This window comes from Coregonus lavaretus (assembly GCF_964263955.1).
Source record: "Coregonus lavaretus genome assembly, chromosome: 2".
Lineage (NCBI taxonomy): Eukaryota > Metazoa > Chordata > Actinopteri > Salmoniformes > Salmonidae > Coregonus > Coregonus lavaretus.
In genome coordinates, this window is record NC_139989.1 from 80,688,634 (window position 1) to 80,710,113 (window position 21,480).

Genomic DNA, 21,480 nt, shown 5'->3' on the forward strand with positions numbered 1-21,480 from the left:
TTAGAGTATCTGCTAAATCAGGAGTTCTCAATCCGGGGTCAGCGGAGGTACTGCAGGGGTTCTGAAGCACCCTGACTGGACTCGTTGCAATGGAAGACATTTGATAGAATTTTAATACGACACGACCACTTTACCTACTCTTCATTATTGGCTAATATAACGGAATGCATATGTTTTTAACCAATTCTGATGTTTGTTACAAGTGGACTTTTGACAATATTAGCATTATACCAACACACTCTTCACACCCGTTTAACAACTCTAAATAGCTTTGGCATCGTAGGCATCAAGTCCCTTGTCAAAAATGTTGCCTACAACGTTGCATACAATGTTCATTTTCATCGAACACATATTTCCCCCTAGATGCCTTCAATTGCCCAATTTATAGCCATGCCCAGTTTAGGATTATTTTTTAACAACGTGATGTTGCGCTCCAAAGGGATAACTTGAAAAAACATGATGTAGGTAATTAAACAATCAAAAGAAAAGCATGTTTATTATACACTTAGAAAAGAAGGTTCCTTATAGAACCAAAAAGGCTTCTATCACTTCCTTAATATATGGAACCACTAAAAGTTAGATATATTTTTGGGTTCAGTGAAGAAGAACCTCTAGAGTTCTGATCAACGAAAGGTGATTGTTTTGAGGATGTGAACCCAGCAGCCCTCCAGTGGTCAGATCAAGCCCGGCCGTTTTTTCCAGCGCCCGGCCCGGGATTCGAACCAGCCACCTTTCTGCCATAGGTCCAACTCCTGCCACAGCTCCAACTCCTTAGCCGCTGGGCGAAATCCTGAGTTACTCTTCAGAAATAAGCATGAGTTAATATGCCAAAATGAAGACAACATGCTATGCAGACATTAATGGTATCACTTATACATAATTATTATACAGAAATCATTGCCAAAAGCACAAGACATACTGTTGCATGTAGGTCTATATTATTTATGGATTGATCACATAGAAATATACAAATATTATTTTTAACTACTCCAAAGCAATTACATGTGTCGCAGGAACCACTGACTCGCTGCATTATTCTATAGTATTATCAAGACACCTGCTGTTAACTCTTAACTGGTTAGCTCATGAGGTGTCCTAAATATCTGCCGACTAGGTGGGACTAGAGGCTTCATGCATAGCTTTAATTTATACCCATAAGAGTAAAATGTTTTTATTCTCAGCACTTATACGACCAATGTTCTACTCTGAGACACTTTGTGGACATGGACGGCTTGTTCAATAGGGCGATATGGGCGACGCACTGCCAAACGGGAAAAGGAAGGGATTTTTTTTCTAATCAATTATATCACGGCAACAGCAGTTATCAGTGTTCACGTCTGATCTGCCAGCCACTAAATGTCAAATCAGGCTAAAGTCGTGCTTCAAATGGCCCCGCCCGTTTTTTGGGCGATTTCAGTCAGGTTGAAAATCGCCCAGAAGTCTCTCATAGCCTGTCATGTAAAATCTATTTTTTTCACATTTCAAAGCTTTCAATACATTCTCTATGGGTGTCTGTGTGCATGCACTTACGCGCTTTCGTCATACGTGACGTAACGTTGAACGTAACTAAGACAATGGCGGCTACCAGCGTCTATGTTGCGACCTGCAGTGTGGCGTTATTTTATGTTTTTAATTTGTAGACTTAGTTTACAAACATTCTGCAAACATTCTGCTTTGGACTGATCTTCGGTTTTGGACTGATCTTGTTGATCGTGTACATACCCGCTACGAACGGACTAAATAATGAAAACGCTGCTGGCAGCGGAATCCCAATACAGCTGGGAGACTTGACTGGATGACAGAGTCCCGGACAGAGAGGTGGAGCCGGCCACCTTCACCCTGGTCAGAGCGGACCGCGATCCTGGTAAGAGAGCGACTCTGTACCCCGACATTGAACTGCTTTCTGTGTCATTGAACCTTACTATTGTTGATAAAACAAGTTTACTGGAGAACGGAGAAAAAGTAGAGACTTTTGGACAAGGTGGATAATTGTATAATATAAGGCAGTTTATTCAGAGGTAAAGATATCTGGAATCGCGTGCACGGACCCGTTCGTCAAACTCGTAGGGAGTTTATCAGAAGAGCCCCTAAACATTGTGTGCTGACATTTTATACAATAAAATGAAGTAGGTTGAATCTAGTAGTTCTGATCTTCTGATTGGTCCTGATGAGTTGGGCGATGTCACCTCCAGGCTAGTGTCACTGTTGCATTGGCTCTGAGTCGGGTTCTCTGTCTTCAGATGTTCAGCCTAAGAGAAGAGGATTTGTGTGTGTGTGTGTGTGTTTGTTATCAGTGTGTGTGTGTGTGTGTGTGTGTGTTTGTTATCAGTGATGATGTGTGTGTGTGTGTGTGTGTGTGTGTGTGTGTGTGTGTGTGTGTGTGTGTTTATCAGTGATGATGTGTGTGTGTGTGTGTGTGTGTGTGTGTGTGTGTGTGGGTGTGTGTGTGTGTGTGTCCTCAGGGCAAGAACTCGTGAGTTGGAAGAACTGAGAGACCTATGGCGTGGGTGTTATCCTTAGCCACCTGCTGACAAGGCTGACAAGATAGGACTCTTGTTCATTGTATTGAATACAAAGGCCCAACACAAAATGGGTCATGCACAAGATTTTAGTCAGACCAAGCTATAACATTATATATTTACTACGACAGTACATTCAACCAAAAGCTAATATAACAAAGGCATCAGAGATTATTTATAATCTGTCACAGAAACTGGAATCCATCTCCCCAGATCAGTCAATAAATGCTTCTGGTATTGACTTATATGCTGCCCCTGTCTTCATGTTGTTGCTGGACATATCTTTTTTAAAATGTGTGTAGGTCACCTAAATCATCAGAAAAATTGCCCCTCCTGAGAATTTTTTCAGGAGCCGCCACTGTTTGTGGATATGGGCCCAGATCTCAAAATATTGTTATAAAAAAACTTTGAATGTTTGTTTTACATATAAAAATAAATAAATGAATATTACTAATGTAAGCCAGTGTAAAGACTGGGTTATGTATGCACTCACTAACTGTAAGTCACTCTGGATAAGAGCGTCTGCTAAGTGATTAAAATGTAAATGTATTTTGTTGCACTGCTCATGTCCGCGTTCTACATTTACATTTACATTTTAGTCATTTAGCAGACGCTCTTATCCAGAGCGACTTACAGTTAGTGAATACATCTTTTTTTTTTATACTGGCCCCCCGTGGGAATCGAACCCACAACCCTGGCGTTGCAAACGCCATGCTCTATCAACTGAGCTACATCCCTGCCGGCCATTCCCTCCCCTACCCTGGACGACGCTGGGCCAATTGTGCGCCGCCCATGAGTCTCCCGGTCACGGCCGGCTGCGACAGAGCCTGGATTCGAACCAGGATCTAGTGGCACAGTTAGCACTGCGATGCAGTGCCTTAGACCACTGCGCCACTCAGGAGTTCTGGAACTGCCCGCGTCCCCGTACAGAACTGTCCGCGTCCCCGTACAGAACTGTCCGCGTCCACGTACGGTTTGGCGCCAAGCATATTGTCCAGTTACGCGCAGAGTGGTCTGAGGTGATATTGGGGAACAACGACGGAGTTTGTTACAGTGTTGAGACGCCAAAGTTTATTGTTCAATTTGCTTTTTGCGTAATGGTCAGTGACAGTATGAGTGTAGCCAGATCCTTTTCACTCGCTATCCTTGTTTCATCTTGTGGTTCACCGGATTCGTCATCATCCTCGAGGGACAGACGAACGACCTGCTAGCTAGCCAAGCTAGTCGGTACAGCTAGCTAAGCTAGCTACTCTTTACCAGCAGCATCCTAGTTATCCTAGCTACCACTACATCATCACCGGCTGCCTGCATTTCTTGTGGACCGATGGAGCTCCCGGGTTGTTTCTTCCACCTGTTAAATACCGTGGAAGGCTTCTCCCTCTCTCGTTGACGGATGCTGGCTACCTACCATCCCTCTGTCCAGTTCTCCTCTCTTCACTAGATGGACGGTAACTTTAGTGTTTAACACCTCTGTGTCAAAGGACTGAACTTTTGAATATTATTTTCGGGGTGCCTCAAGTGACATTTTTTACAACGTTTATTTCTGATAAAATTAGTTCATTGCATCCGCCATGGAGCCCAGTTTCATAATATTACCTTCTGTCCCTGGTTATGAAGTAATCTCGAAAAAACAGGCCTTATGTTTGGGCATTTTTCACCCTGCCAGCTCCTATTAGTTCTACTGTAGGTTTACCTCAGGTAACTTATTATTAACAAGGTTATGGTTACTTGGTGAGCGCGCTCAATGTTAACCTGAGTACATGTTGTGGTGAGCCACAGTCTAAGAGGCGTTGTCTGGCGCAAAGCCATCAAACGTTAAACATTTTCTGGTCATGGTTAAACATATTTGTTTTAAGAAAAAAGTGTACAATCTAAACAAAACGCATGTCCCTGTCCTCTTTTTCAAGATGTGGCAGATTTAAACAGCCAGAATACATTTTTTTATTAAGAAATAACAATTTTTCTGATGACTTGTTGTTTCTAAATGGCTGCTGGGTAATTTGATATGCATCGAAATCTTCGTTCATAGGCATCAAATTGAGCGAATGCTGCGCAGGTTCACTGAGTTGCAAACCAAATGGGTATAATGGGGTGATTGTTGTCTAATTGGGTGGTCTAGCTAATGGATTTGTAGATCTGACGCAGTTGCTACCTCAGATTATGAGCCTAACAAGTGTCATATAGCTCAGTTGGTACAGCATGGCGCTTGCAACGCCAGGGTTGTGGGTTCGTTTCCCACGGGGGGCCAGTATGAAAATCTATGCACTCACTAACTGTAAGTCGCTCTGGATAAGAGCGTCTGCTAAATATGTAAAATGTAAATGTAAAAAATGTAATGAATGAGTTATGTAGTACCCACAGATGGCCAAAGGGAGGCACAAGAGAGCCATAAACCCATACAGTTTTTTGCCATATAAACCCTAAACCTAACAATCAATCAAATGTATTTATATAGCCCTTTTTACACCAGCAGATGTCACAAAGTGCTATACAGAAACTCTTACCCTACTTATAACCTATTTTAGCCGTAACCCTAACCCCTAATTCTAGGGTAGGGTAGCCTAGAACACTTTTAGAAACAATTTTAGTAATAATATTATCTTAATAAATACAATTATAGTATTAAAAAGCGTTTTGATTATTTTGTTGTTATTTTATTATATGTATAATTCCAAGACACATTTGTTTTATTTTTCAAATGTTGTTTGAATTGGGTGACCTAGTAACCTCTGTGTGAAAGTCCAGCAATTGGCGTGGGGCAGGTTTGTGACTGATCTAATACACTTTATTTCTCAGCTGCCTCACTAACGTCTGTACGTGACTTAATAACTTTTAATTGCTAAATATTTCCAATAGATTGCAGCATAAGACCACGAAGCATCAGTTATAAGCTACAAGCAGCAATATGATTGACATAAAATAGCATGCAACCAAATACTATATGTCCCATGATTTTCTAAAATGGTCACTCATTACTTTAGTTAGCGATATATCTCGTATTAGGCCTGTGATGCTTTTGGAAGAGCAATTAAATAGTGACTATAGCAGGTGTTGAACCCCGGGTAAATAATCACTAGTCAGATGCTCCAACCTCAACCCTAGTATACATGCATTTTTAAATATCTAAAATATCGATTAAACAACCTCGGAATAGAAAAGACAAGAGTGCATCTTCCAGCCCACCAATAAATTACATCATGCAACACTCCCAGTTAGCAAATGTACCTCAACATGCCCCTCGCTTGTGCTAGAAGGCAGAGTGCTCGCTGCTGGTTGATGAATCTGACAATGAATGTACTAGGAAAATACATTTTTCTCGACCAGAGGTGACTAAATTAATGTTCAGGCTTATTGATAATCGTTATAGTAATGAAGTATAATTTCAAAACATGAGCATAAAACAGGTAATAATAAACATGAATCATCATTATATTATTTCACAGTAATCTGTTAAATGCTTTTTCAGTCGTTCCTCTTGCGTTAGCAGTGTGGAAAGGGACAGTAAAAAGCGTGTGCAGGAGTTTTCCTGTGAGGGGGAGTGGTGGTGTATTCAGGGAGAAAACTAAAGTAACCTTCTTTAATGTCATTTGTGGTCTTATGCTGCTATCTATTGGAATTATTTAGTAACTGCAGTAATACTGAATAAAGTATATCCTTACTAAAGTAGTAATTACTCAGAATTGCAAAATATGACATTTTCTAGTTAATTTTACCACTTACAACCATAACATAACAATTTATAGCATAACAAACAATGAAACTGACATAAACCAAAAACACCATACATTTAGTAAACTATATATAGAATAATAATAAGCCATTTAGCAGACGCTTTTATCCAAAGCGACTTACAGTCATGCGTGCATACATTTTTTTGTGTATAGGTGGTCCCAGGGATCGAACCCACTACCTTGGCATTACAGGCGCCGTGCTCTACCAGCTGAGCTATAGAGGACCACAGGATATACTATTTATTTAACTGACATAAATCAAAAACACCATACATTTAGTTAACTATATATATTAAAACAACTATTTATTTAGATGGGTGACATTATCTGCCAAAGTAAAACCACTGTAGATAAAGAAGTGCTCTCCAGTAGGTGTACCAAAACTTTGAAAGGCCATTTTCTAAAAATTGAGGTTACAAGTTTATCATCTTTCAAAGCAGAATTACTTTCCCATTGTTCCTCAACTGTAGTGTATGATATACCTTTTTCTAGCTGAGTCTCTACTTTTATCCAATGTAAAAAAAAAACACAATTTCTAATTTTGCTACATAAGATTGAATCGAGCCGGTCGGCCACATTTGACTGTGTAAAACCTAGCAGTACTACTGAGGCAGATATATATTATTACTGTGTAAAACCTAGCAGTACTACTTATTTCTCTGAGAGTGAGGTAGATATATATTAATACTGTGTAAAACCTAGCAGTACTACTTATTTCTCTGAGAGTGAGGCAGGTATATATTAATACTGTGTAAAACCTAGCAGTACTACTTATTTCTCTGAGAGTGAGCCAGATATATATTATTACTGTGTAAAACCTAGTAGTACTACTTATTTCTCTGTGAGTGAGGCAGATATATATAGCATTTTGCAAAAAAACATGATTATTTGTCTCTCTGAAATTAAACCATTAAGTGATAGATTTTAAACAAATACATGTCTGTCATTGAACAATCACATGCCATGATTAGCTACTGAAAAAACACACCAATCTCTTTCATAATCTCTTTAAACAATAAAATCTAATTTACGAACCTTTCTGAAAATGGATATATAGCGTTTTGGAATGAAACTCTTCTTATGTTTCCCCATCTGAGCTCAGAGTAGATGAGAGACGTAATGTTTGTCTCTGTTGTGTTGAAGCCCAATCAAGCAGGAGAGACCAGCCTCCCCTGTACCCAGCTGTGTGTCCATGAAGAGTGACAGGTCTATGGATCGTCCTATAGGGTTTAGAGAGGGAGACTTTTCTACTGAACAAAGGTAAGAAGAACTCATGGGTCATGGTCAGTGAGTTAAACAACACTGTCTCTAGTCATTTCTCCTCTCCCATTTTCCCATTTATTTTTGTTGTTTTCATAATCCATAGGCTAATCTTTTTTTCCATTTTCATAGTCCTGAAACATTATCAAACAAACACAACATTCCCTCCCTGTGTGTGTGTGTGTGTGTGTGTGTGTGTGTCTGAAAGAGGAGATGTAATCTCATGTTTTGTCCACAGAAACCAACAGGAGAGATCAGAGTCAGAGATTCTCAGTGATCAGTCTTCCCAGAGTCATCAAACAGACCTGGCCTCCATATTCAGTGTATGTGGTCCTGTTATGTACATTTGTTTTTGTTTACCTCAAGTAAAGTTGATCTGTCAATCATTCATTCATGTGTTAATGAGAAAGCATTTAGTCTCTTGCTTAACTTATTTACTTTATTTATTTCAGTTGCTTGAAGAGAATATTTTGACATTTGTGAAGAACGAGCTGAAGATGTTCAAGAGGATTCTTAGTCCAGAACTCCCAGAAGGCTTTGAGAGTCAGAAGCAGGATAAGGAAGTGGTGGATGCTGAAGATGAGAAGCAGGAGAGCAGTGCCAGAGAGGGGGCTCTGAAGATCACACTGCACGTCCTGAGGAAAATGAACCAGAAGGAGCTTGCTGACACACTGGAGAAAAGTAAGAGCTGTCTGCCTCATGTTGAATGCTGTTTTAGAACAAACATTTAAAAGCTGTAGCTAAAGTACAGCTAAAGTAGCTGTGTAACTAAATGATATTGTAGCAGCCTTAACACAACACCTAGTGACCTCATCAAGTAGCAGCAGGGATGTGTTGTGTTGATTAATTTAGAGAGAGAGAGAGAGAGAGAGAGAGAGAGAGAGAGAGAGAGAGAGAGAGAGAGAGAGAGAGAGAGAGAGAGAGAGAGAGAGAGAGAGACAACATTATTAATGCCATCAATAATACCAATAATAATATAATCAGTCACACCAGTGTGTAATGCATTATGAAAACATTTACAGATTTATACAGACAGTTAAGAGAATAAATGATTATAATTTAAACTTTATAAGACAGTCTTACAATACTGTAGGCATTAAAACATATGTAATATTAATATCCTCTGTGTTATTTCTAGATTCAGATGAGCGTGCTGTGATTCTTCAACGTGAACTCAAATCTAATATAAAGAAGAAGTTTCAATGTGTATTTGAGGGGATCGCTAAACAAGGAAACCCAACACTTCTCAATAAGATCTACACAGAGCTCTACATCACAGAGGGTGGAACAGGAGAGGTCAATAATGAACATGAGCTGAGACAGATTGAGACAACAACCAGGAAACAAGCAAGATTAGAGACTGCAATCAAATGTAACGACATCTTCAAACCCTTAACTGGACAAGACAAACGTATCAGAACTGTGCTGACAAAGGGAGTCGCTGGCATCGGAAAAACAGTCTCTGTGCAGAAGTTAATTCTGGACTGGGCTGAAGGAAAAGCAAATCAGGATGTCCAATTTGTATTTTCATTCCCTTTTCGGGAGCTGAATTTGATGAAAGGTGAAAAACACACGTTGATTGAACTTCTCAATCACTTCTCAATCGAAACCAAAGAATCAAGGATCTCCAACTACGACAAGTACAAAGTTCTGTTCATCTTTGATGGTCTGGATGAGTGCCGACTGCCCTTAGACTTCCAGAAGAACAAGATTTGTTTTGACGTCACAGAGTCAACCTCAGTGGATGTTCTGCTGACAAATCTCATCAATGGAAATCTGCTTCCCTCTGCTCTCCTCTGGATAACTACCCGACCTGCAGCAGCCAATAAGATCCGTTCAGGGTGTGTTGACCAGGTGACAGAGGTACGAGGGTTCAATGACCCACAGAAGGAGGAGTACTTCAGGAAGAGATTCAGTGATGAGGACCTGGCCAGCAGAATCATCTCACACATAAAGACATCAAGGAGCCTCCACATCATGTGCCACATTCCAGTCTTCTGTTGGATTTCTGCAACAGTCCTTGAAAACATGTTGAGTACAGACAAGAGAGAAGAGATGCCAAAGACTCTGACTGAGTTGTACTCACACCTTGTGATGTTTCATACCAAACAGAAGAATGAAAAGTATCTTGGGAAAGAAGAGACAGGTCCACACTGGAATAAAGAGAGCATTCTGTCACTGGGAAAACTGGCTTTTCAACAGCTTGTGAATGGCAATCTGATTTTCTATGAAGAAGACCTGAAAGAGGCTGGCATTGATGTCAATGAAGCCTCAGTGTACTCAGGATTGTGCACACAGATCTTTAAAGAGGAACGTGGGCTGTACCAGGACAAGGTGTACTGCTTCGTGCATCTGAGCATTCAGGAGTTTCTGGCTGCTGTATATGTGTTCCTCTCATTCATCAACAACAATGAGAATCTAATGGCCGATCCGCAAGTTACTGAAGTTACTGTCTACAAGAGTGCTGTGGATAAAGCCTTACAAAGTGAGACGGGAAACCTGGACCTGTTCCTCCGCTTCCTTCTGGGCCTCTCACTGGAGTCCAATCAGAAGTACTTACGAGGTCTACTGACAAAGACAAGAAGCAGCTCACAGAGCCATGAAGAAACAGTCAAGTACATCAAGGAGAAGATCAGGCAGAATCCCTCTCCAGAGAGGTGCATCAATCTGTTCCACTGTCTGAATGAACTGAATGACCATTCTCTAGTGGAGGAGATCCAAAGATACCTGAGATCAGGAAGTCTCTCAAAAGAAGAACTGTCACCTGCACAGTGGTCAGCTCTGGTCTTTGTGTTGCTGACTTCAGAAAAGGAGCTGGATGTGTTTGACCCGAATAAATACTCCAGATCAGAGGAAGGTCTTCTGAGGCTGCTGCCAGTGGTCAAAGCCTCCAGAGCTGCTCTGTGAGTACATAAAATGACATTTAAGTACTAATCATCAGGAAGAAATATTCAGTTTAGAGAAAAATATATATTATATATATATTATAATATGTATATCATATATTATATTATATTGAAAAACGTACTGAATCAATGCATTGATTTTCACATTAGTATAACAATATGACCATACAATTCTAGGAGACGGAAGATTAATCTATATGTTGTTTAAGAGAATAAACCAAATGCATCTGCCATTGTCCTTCTACACTACTGGTGTTAAATTAACAGTGTGTTTGTGAAATCATGATGATCTCTTTGTCAGGCTGTCATTCTGTGGACTCACAGAGAAAGGCTGTGCTTCTCTGGCCTCAGCTCTGAAGTCAAACCCCTCACACCTGAGAGAGCTGGATCTGAGTAACAATGTCATGAAGGATTCAGGAGTGAAGCTGCTCTCTGCTGTCCTGGGGAATCCCCACTGTAAACTGGAGACTCTGAGGTCAGTATTCCTGTAGTTGGTCAACAAGTGATAACTGTTCACCAGATCCACATGTGTTTACCAGGCACACATAGTCCACACCATATGTGTTTGGACAGTGAAGCTTACAGTTTTACATTTGGTGCTATGCTCCAGCATTTGGGATTTCAGATTGAATGTTTCATTATAGAATGTCACCTTTTATTTGATGTTAATGGTGAGAGGTTAGCATGTTTTGTTGTAGCCTCTGTAACTTTCTCACTCATTATTATTCATGATTCATTCATGACCTTTCTCAATCATGGCATCATTAGGATTCATTCAGTAGTGTTTAGAAACATGTTATCTACTCACTTAGACAGAAAATTACTCAACACCAAAGAATAGCAGTGTGGTTTTAATATGATTTGACTCTTTGCAGGCTGTCAGGCTGTCTATTCACAGAGGAAGGATGTGCTTCTCTGGTCTCAGCTCTGAAGTCAAACCCCTCACACCTGAGAGAGCTGGACCTGAGCTACAATGACCTGAAGGATTCAGGAGTGAAGCTGCTCTCTGCTGGACTGGGGAATCCCCACTGTAAACTGGAGACTCTGAGGTCAGTTTTCCTGTATCACTCAATGAACACACACTCATTGGACACACACACACACACACACACAATGATTAATTTAGTAGTGTTTAGAAACATGTTATCTACTCACTTAGACAGAAAATTACTCAACACCAAAGAATAGCAGTGTGGTTTTAATATGATTTGACTCTTTGCAGGCTGTCAGGCTGTCTATTCACAGAGGAAGGATGTGCTTCTCTGGTCTCAGCTCTGAAGTCAAACCCCTCACACCTGAGAGAGCTGGACCTGAGCTACAATGACCTGAAGGATTCAGGAGTGAAGCTGCTCTCTGCTGGACTGGGGAATCCCCACTGTAAACTGGAGACTCTGAGGTCAGTTTTCCTGTATCACTCAATGAACACACACTCATTGGACACACACACACACACACACACACAATGATTAATTTAGTAGTGTTTAGAAACATGTTATCTACTGTTAATAATGATACATTAATTCATGTATATACAGTACCAGTCAAGTCAGTTTCCATTGTAGAATAATAGTGAAGACATCAAAACTATGGAATAACAAATATGGAATAATGTAGTAACCAAAAAAGTCTTAAACAAATGAAAATATATTTTATATTTGAAATTCTTCAAATAGCCACCCTTTGTCTTGATGACAGTTTTGCACACTCTTGGCATTCTCTCAACCAGCTTCACCTGAAATGCTTTTCCAACAGTCTTGAAGGAGTTCCCACATATGCTGAGCACTTGTTGGCTGCTTTTCCTTCACTCTGCCGTCCAACTCATCCCAAACCATCTCAATTGGGTTGAGGTCGGGTGATTGTGGAGGCCAGGTCATCTGATGCAGCACTCAATCCCTCTCCTTACACAGTCTGGAAGTGTGTTGGGTCATTGTCCTGTTGAAAAACAAATGATAGTCCCACTAAGCCCAAACCAGATGGGATGGCGTATCGCTGCAGAATGCTGTGGTAGCCATGCTGGTTAAGTGTGCCTTGAATTCTAAATAAATCACAGACAGTGTCACCAGCAAAGCACCCCCACACCATAACACCTCCTCCTCCATGCTTTACGGTGGGAATTACACATGCCGAGATCATCCGTTCACCCACACCGCTTCTCAAAAAGACACGGCGGTTGGAACCAGAAATCTCAAATTTAGACTCCAGGCCAAAGGACAAATGTCCACCTGTGTAATGTCCATTGCTCGTGATTCTTGGCCCAAGCACGTCTTTTCTTATTATTGGTGTCCTTTAGTAGTGGTTTCTTTGCAGCAATTCGACCATGAAAGCCGGATTCACACAGTCACCTCTGAACAGTTGATGTTGAGCTGTGTCTGTGACTTGAACTCTGTGAAGAATTTATTTAGGCTGCAATTTCTGAGGCTGGTAACTCTGATGAACTTATCCTCTGCAGCAGAGGTAACTTTGGGTCTTCCATTCCTGTGGCGGTCCTCATGAGAGCCAGTTTCATCATAGTGCTTGATATTTTTAACGACTGCACTTGAAGAAACTTTAAAAGTTCTTGAAATGTTCCGTATTGACTGACCGTCATGTCTTAAAGTAATGATGGACTGTCATTTCTCGTAGCTTATTTGAGCTGTTCTTGCCATAAATGGACTTGGTCTTTTACCAAATAGGGCTATCTTCTGTATACCCCCCCCCCACCTTGTCACAACACAACTGATTGGCTCAAACACATTACAGTTTTTCTCAGTCGCTTTGGTGCATTTTTCACATCATCCCTAACATGTGCAAAATAATAAGTGCATTTCTCAGAACAATTTGTACAAACTGCAATATACAATAGATATGTTTCTAAAGCTAGTCAGTCACTAAAAATCCTTAGTACATCTCTCAAAAGTAAATATTTATGCCAATGATCATGTCAGTGTCATCAGAATGATAAGTCATTGAGTCATTGTTCACGAACAAGGTTGTCAAAATGTTTAGGCATGTTGTCAATGGAACTGTGTACTTTGACAGTATTACCTGATGTAAACTTAGGCTACAGTTTGGATGACAGTTACTGTATTGAAAATGCACAAGGCTGCACTTCTATGGCATATATCAATTTCAACAGTACTATTTACATATTACTGTATGTGGGTTATTGATTGAAAGAGACTGGACAACCCAAGGGGCACAAAGGAAAAAAACTAAATTAGAAAGAAACACAGGAAACCACCCCTAAGGCACAACTTTGCCCACAGCACTGTTCTAGTGCTGTCTCTACACATCCAGACGTTCCTGTCTGTCAGCCCACATATTCTCATCCACATCACACCGGATATTTTCCCTTCCAATGCAACGTGGAAAGAATCTTTTGGAATGCCTTATCCATCCTCTGCAGGCGTCTACTGTGGTGTCCTCACATGCTGCATCCATTGCAGCCAGCAGGGTCATCTGTGTGTGTGGCTGACGATTGTACACCTTCCACCTCCATGCTGAAAATAACTCCTCAATTGGGTTAAGGAATGGTGAATAAGGTGGGAGGAATTCTATGAGCATCCTCGGGTGGGTCACAAACCATTGCCTTATGATGTTTGATCGATGGAAACTCACATTATCACAAATGACCACATACTTTGGCAAATCCTCTCTAAACAGACCCCTCTCATCATCAGGGATGAGAGCCCTGTAGAGAGTCTCTAAAAAGTTGAGTAGATGCTGGGTGTTGTATGGCCCTAAAAGGGGGATATGGGTTAGGACACCATGCTCCGAAATAGCAGCACACATGGTGATATTTCCTCCCCGTTGGCCTGGCAAATCTACAGTAGCTCTGTGACCGATGATATTCCGACCCCGCCTTCTGCATTTGGTCAGGTTGAAGCCAGCCTCATCCACGTATACAAAGTTGTGAGAGGGTTCACTTGATTCCAACTCCATTATACACTATATCCCAGAACACACAGTTGAATTTGTTTTGGTAAGGAAGAGTGACATAAAATGTACATATATTGCATGTTCCTTCCACAGCAATGGAAATGTGTGCAGTTTATGCTTACTGTACTATGTAACACTATAAAATGTTGCTGTAAAGTAGTTACATAGATATATGTTTTACCTGTACATACTGGTACCGTAGCTCCTTAACTCTGTCCTCATTCCTTTGGAATGGTACACGGTACAGCTGTTTCATACTCATCTGGTTTCTATGCAGCACCCTGTCGATGGTTGAGATGCTAACCGTATGGATGTTTTCAAAGACATCGTTGTCTTCTATAATGGTCCTTTGTATTTCCCTGAGTCTCATGGCATTGTTTGCTCGGACCATGGTGCAAATAGCCTCCTCCTGTTGAGGTGTGAAAAGGCGTCCTCTGCCACCGGTTTGAGGTAATCTTGCAGTCCTATGTGTGGAAAAATGCAGTGATGCATCGCACACTTTCACATAGACAAAAACTATGCGAACACACATTTTACTGTAAAACATACAGGTGGGTGCATGTAAGGTGCAGTATGTATCTGTATAGAGTATATTTCTGTATGCTGTGAAATACAAGTGGAATACTGTAATATGAAGCATTGTAGGAAGTATACAGTATACTGCTTATATACAGTAACAGTGCACTGTACATTGGTGGACATACCTGTTCTCTCTTCGAAACGTTTGTACTATTGAGGACACGGTTGATCTCCCAATATTCGGCTGCACCCTTCGACCCGCCTCAGCCATTGTAAGATCATGAATGACAACATGGTCTACAATAGTGGCCCTTATGTCATCAGATATGCGCCTATGTCCTCTTCTGCCTCTTCCTCTGTTTTGCCTTCCACCACGCATCCTTGTTCCTTTTCTTCCTCCTCTTGGCTGTTGACCCTGTTCGTTTCCTGGTCCATCCATTATTGGAAAATTGCAACTCTGTGTTGTGGTCTGTCTATATATGCTTGCCAATTGATTCTTCATGAGATGCACCTTTGAGCAATTTAGACAACTGGTTGATTGTTGGTTGAACTAACACTTTACATTCCTTCATGAGTGAGGGTTAATTTCACCTGCACGATTCAGCAATTTACGTTTTTGTACAAAAGGTCTAATAGAAATGTGTAAAACTATGCTTGACAGTTTATGACAAATAGTTCAACAATTTTGCATGTAATGGCTTATGCAAGGAACTAATGCCTAGATGTTTTGAGGGGTAAGACTATTCAACAGAGAACCATCTACTATATTTTGATCAACATGACATGAGCAATTGAAAATGTGGAAAAAAGCTGACACTTGTACATTATCAATTGCAATATGTACAAAAGCAATTGCAATTTGTTCAAAGGAATAAGAAATTGCTTTAATGATGTGCACAAGTGACTAGATGATTTGGAATTTGTACAAGTAGTATCAAGAATTGCACTTTTGATCTAAGAAATACACCAAAGCGACTGAGAAAAACTGTAAGAAGGAAATAAATTCAGCAAATTAACTTTTAAGAAGGCACACCTGTTAATTGAAATGCATTCCAGGTGACTACCTCATGAAGCTGGTTGAGAGAATGGCAAGAGTGTGCAAAGCTGTCATCAAGGCAAAGGGTGGCTATTTGAAGAATCTAAAATCTAAAATATATTTTGATTTGTTAAACACTTTTTTGGTTGCTACATGATTCCATATGTGTTATTTCATAGTTTTGATGTCTTCACTATTATTCTACAATGTAAAAAATAGTAAAAATAAAGAAAAACCCTTGAATGTGTAGGTGTGTCCAAACTCTCGAATAGTAGTAGTGTGTATATATACATATATGAATAGATATGGCAGGTTTCAGGACACTGATGTATCTGAAATTGTTGAAATAATATATTTTCACACCAAAGAATAGCAGTGTCGTTTTAATATGATTTGACTCTTTGCAGGCTGTCACGCTGTCTAGTCACAGAGGAAGGCTGTGCTTCTCTGGTCTCAGCTCTGAGATCAAACCCCTCACACCTGAGAGAGCTGGATCTGAGTAACAACGACCTGAAGGATTCAGGAGTGAAGCTGCTCTCTGCTGGACTGGGGAATCCCCACTGTAAACTGGAGACTCTGAGGTCAGGATTCCTGTAGTTGGTCAACAAGTGATAACTGTTCACCAGATCCACATGTGTTTACCAGGCACACATAGTCCACACCATATGTGTTTGGACAGTGAAGCTTACAGTTTTACATTTGGTGCTATGCTCCAGCATTTTGGATTTGAGATAGAATGTTTCATATTAGGTGACAGTACAGAATGTCACCTTTTATTTGAGGATATTTTCATACATATCTGTGTTACTGTTTAGAAATGAAAGCACTTTATGCCTCTGGTTCTCCCATTTGAAAAAGTCGCAATAATTTGGACATATTCACTTATATTGTATTAAAGTAGTCATAAGTTTAGTATTTGGTCCCATATTCCTTACCCACAGTGATTACGTCAAGCTTGTGATTCTACAAACTTGTTGAGTGCATTTGCAGTTTGTCTTGGTTGTGTTTTGGATGATGTTTTTCCCAATTGAAACTGAATGGTGAATAATGTCCTGTCATTTTGGAGTCACTTCACTTGTATTGTCAGTAAGAATAGAAGATGTTTCTGAACACTTCTACATTCATGTGGACGCTACCATGATTATGAATAATCATGAATAAATCGTGAATGATGATGAATGAGAAAGTTACAGAGGAACAAGGATCATACCCCCTCTGTTATTGGTAATGGTGAGAGGTTAGCATGTTTTGTTGTAGCCTCTGTAACTCTCTCACTCATTATTATTCATGATTCATTCATGATTTTTCTTAATCATGGCATCATCAGGATTAATTTAGTAGTGTTTAGAAACATGCTATCTACTCACTTAGACAGAAAAATACTCCAGTCATCATCAACCATTTTAATATTGGGCAAAACATAACCCAAAACAAACTGCAAATGCAACCAATGAGTTTGGGACCAAATACTAAACTTTTGACTACTTTAATACACTATAAGTGAATTGGTCAGAATACTTATGACTTCTTCAAATGAGGGGACTAGATACATAAAGTGCTTTCATTTCTAAACGGTGAAACAGATATGTATTAAAATACCCTCAAATAAAAGGTGACATTATATACTGTCACCTCATATGAAACATTTGATCTCAAATCCAAAATGCTGGAGTATAGAGCCACATTTAAAATGTTATCTTCACTGTCAAAATAGATATGGTGTGGACTGTATACTCAATACAATCTAAATATGATACCTCACTGTCTGTCTTTTGACTGATACTGATTTTTAAACTGCTCTGGTCAGTCTACTCAAATATTTGTACTACACATGTTTCTATCTACAAGCAATACTTCGATCATTTGTCATTGTTAATAATGATACATTCATTTATGAATATATATGTCAGGTTTCAGGACATTGATATATCTGAAAATGTTGAAAAAAATATACTGCCACTATTTTGACCACCAACGAATAGCAGTGTGGTTTTAATATGATTTGACTCTTTGCAGGCTGTCAGGCTGTCTAGTCACAGAGGAAGGCTGTGTTTCTCTGGTCTCAGCTCTGAAGTCAAACCCCTCACACCTGAGAGAGCTGGACCTGAGCTACAATCACCCAGGAGACTCAGGAGTCAGACTGCTCTCTGCTGGACTGGAGGATCCACACTGCAGACTGGAGAAACTCAAGTATGTAGAGGGTTTATGTCAATGTTCATATCAGACATGTTGGAGTTATCAGGCTAGTTAAGAGAATCATTCTGACCACCACTTGGACTAAGTTATATAAAGACTGTGTGTGTGTGTGTGTGTGTGTGTGTGTGTGTGTGTGTGTGTGTGTGTGTGTCCAGTGTGTATGTGTGTCCAATGTGTGTGTGTGTGTGTGTGTGTGTGTGTGTGTGTGTGTGTGTGTCCGGTGTGTGTGTGTGTGTGTGTCCTGTGTGTGTCCAGTGTGTGTTTGTGTGTGTGTGTCGTGTGTCGTGTGTGTGTGTGTTTGTCCAGTGTGTGTGTGTGTACGTGTATCAGTACACACACTGGACACACACACACACTGGACACACACAAACACACACTGGACACACACACACACACACACAAAGGACGCACACACACACACACACACACACAAAGGACGCACACACAAACTGGACAAGCACACACACACTAGACAAACACACACACACTGGACACACACACACACACTGGACACACACACACACACTAGACATACACAAACACACTGGACACACACACAATGGACACACACACACACCGGACAAACACACACACACACACACACTGGACACACACACACACACACACTGGACACACACGCACACACACACACTGGACACACACAGACACACACACACACTGGACACACACCGGACACACACACAAACACAAACACACACTGGACACACACACAAACACACACACACTGGACACACACTGGACACACACAAACACACAGACTTACTCACACTGGACACACACACACACACACACACACACACACACACACTGTAAACACACACACTGGACACATACACACAAAGGACACACACACACACAAACACACACTGGACACACACACACACACACACACACACACACACACACACACACACACTGGACACACAAACACAAACACTGGACACACAAACACTGGACACACACACACACTGGACAAACACACACACACTAGACACACACACACACAATAGACATACACACACACTGGACACACACACACTATGGACACACATACACACACTGGACAAACACACACACACACACACACACACACACACTGGACACACACACATACACACACACTGGACACACACACACACGCACACACTGGACACACACACACACATACTGGCCACACAAACACACACATTTGACATACACACACACACACTGGACAGACACACACACACACTGGACACACACACACACACACACACACTGGACACACACACACACACTGTACACACACACACACTGGACACACACAAACAGTGGACACACAAACACACACTTGGACAAATGTATATTCTGACTGTTTGTGTGTGTGTGTGTGTGTGTGTGTGTGTGTGTGTTTGTGTGTGTGTGTGTGTGTGTGTGTGTGTGTGTGAGTTCAGGTGTATCCCTCAATGACTGTCTGTTCTTCTGCTTACCGCTACAGTGTGGAACATGGTGGAGAGAACACAATGAAACCTGGACTTCGAAAATGTGAGTGTTGACTGCTATGAAGAATATGACTAAGAATAAGTCTTAATTCAAGTGAAGTCAAAGTCAAAGACCACCATCATTACTTACTTGGTCATATTAAATATAAGCTGTAGTTCTACAGAAGCACAAATCAGGGACACCAAAGTTTACAAAGAGTTGCTTTGACAATGTGTGTGTCTGTGTGTGTGTGTGGCGTGTTCGTGTTACATTAGAAGTGTGTGTGTGTGTTCATGCATGAAGATGTGTGTGTGTCCAGTGTGTGTTCAGGATGTGTGTGTGTGTGTGTGTGTGTGTCTGTGTGTGTGTGAGTGTGTAATTAACAGGAATAAGTGTGTTTTATATTACCATACAGTATAACATATGATCATTCAACAAGTCTCAAGTTACCTTAACTTCTCCTTTTGATACCTAGAAACATCTACATTAAATGAATTAGTGAAAAGTGTGTTAACATTCTAATGTGAATGATGATGATTTCTAATATTGTGTCTGGTTTCATCCATCAGATGTATGTGATCTCACACTGGACCCAAACACAGTAAACAGATTCCTCTCTCTGTCTGAGGAGAACAGAAAGGTGACATGTAGGACAGAGGAGCAGCCGTATCCTGATCACCCAGAGAGATTTGAGGACTGGGAACAGGTGCTGTGTAGAGAGGGTCTGACTGGGCGCTGTTACTGGGAGGTAGAGTGGAGTGGGAGTTGAGCTGTTATAGGAGTGGCATATAAAGGAATCAGCAGGAGAGGAGGGGGTTATGACTGTGTGATTGGATTCAATGACAAGTCCTGGAGTCTGTTCTGCTCTGACAACAGTTACTCTGCCTGTCACAATAATAAGTCCACTCCCATAGACGTCCCCTCCTCCAGCTCCCACAGAGTAGGAGTGTATCTGGACTGGCCAGCCGGCACTCTGTCCTTCTACAGAGTCTCCTCTGACACACTGACCCACCTGAACACATTCCACTCCACATTCACTGAGCCCCTCTATCCAGGGTTTCATGTTTGGTATGATGGCGCCTCAGTGTCCCTGTAAATAATAACCATGGTAACACTGACACACACACACACACACACACACACACACACACACACACACACACTGGACAAACACACTGGACACACACACACACACACACTGGATACACACACACACTGGACACACACACACTGGATACACACACACACACACACACACTGGACACAAACACTGTGGACACACACACACTGTATACACACACACACACACACACACACACACACTGGACACACACACCCTGGATACACACACACACACACACTGGACACACACAAACACTAGACATACACACGCACACTGGATACACACACCGAACACACACACACCGGACACATACACACACACACACTGGACACACACACACACACACTGGACACACACACGCATACTGGATACACACACTGAACACACACACACACTGGACACACACACGCACACTGGATACACACACTGAACACACACACACTGGACACACACACACACACTGAACACACACACACACTGGATACACACACACACACATTGGACACAAACACACTGGACACACACACTGAACACACACACTGGACACACACACGGAATACACACACTGGACACGCTGGTCACACACACACTTAACACACACACTGAACACACACATGACACACACACACACATTGGACACACACACACCCAATGGACACACACACACACTGGACACACACACACACACACTGGACAAACACACACAGGACACACACAACAACAACACACACACATACACACACACACACACAGTGGACACACACACACACACTGGACACACCCACACTGG

The 21,480-nt window shown here is 41.2% G+C and overlaps 1 protein-coding gene and 1 pseudogene across 3 annotated transcripts; both read left to right on the plus strand.

The window, feature by feature from the left end:
* Positions 1-7,271: 7,271 nt before the first annotated feature.
* On the plus strand, positions 7,272-10,432 carry LOC311141594 (NLR family CARD domain-containing protein 3-like). 2 transcript variants are annotated; one of them, XM_084176966.1, is made up of 3 exons: positions 7,272-7,510; positions 8,028-8,191; positions 8,649-10,432. In XM_084176966.1, exons 1-3 carry the CDS (start codon positions 7,443-7,445, stop codon positions 10,415-10,417), a joined length of 2,001 nt encoding a protein of 666 aa, XP_084033092.1. In that variant the 5' UTR covers positions 7,272-7,442; the 3' UTR covers positions 10,418-10,432. The 2 variants fall into 2 exon arrangements, with proteins under 2 accessions (XP_084033092.1, XP_084033093.1); XM_084176967.1 differs by lacking the exon at positions 7,272-7,510 and adding an exon at positions 7,753-7,833 and having other exon boundaries at positions 7,963-8,191.
* A 9,709-nt stretch (positions 10,433-20,141) lies between these two features.
* Positions 20,142-21,179, plus strand: LOC311140796 (stonustoxin subunit beta-like; annotated as a pseudogene). The gene has a single exon. The product of its transcript is annotated as a stonustoxin subunit beta-like (transcript).
* The last annotated feature ends 301 nt before the right edge of the window (positions 21,180-21,480 follow it).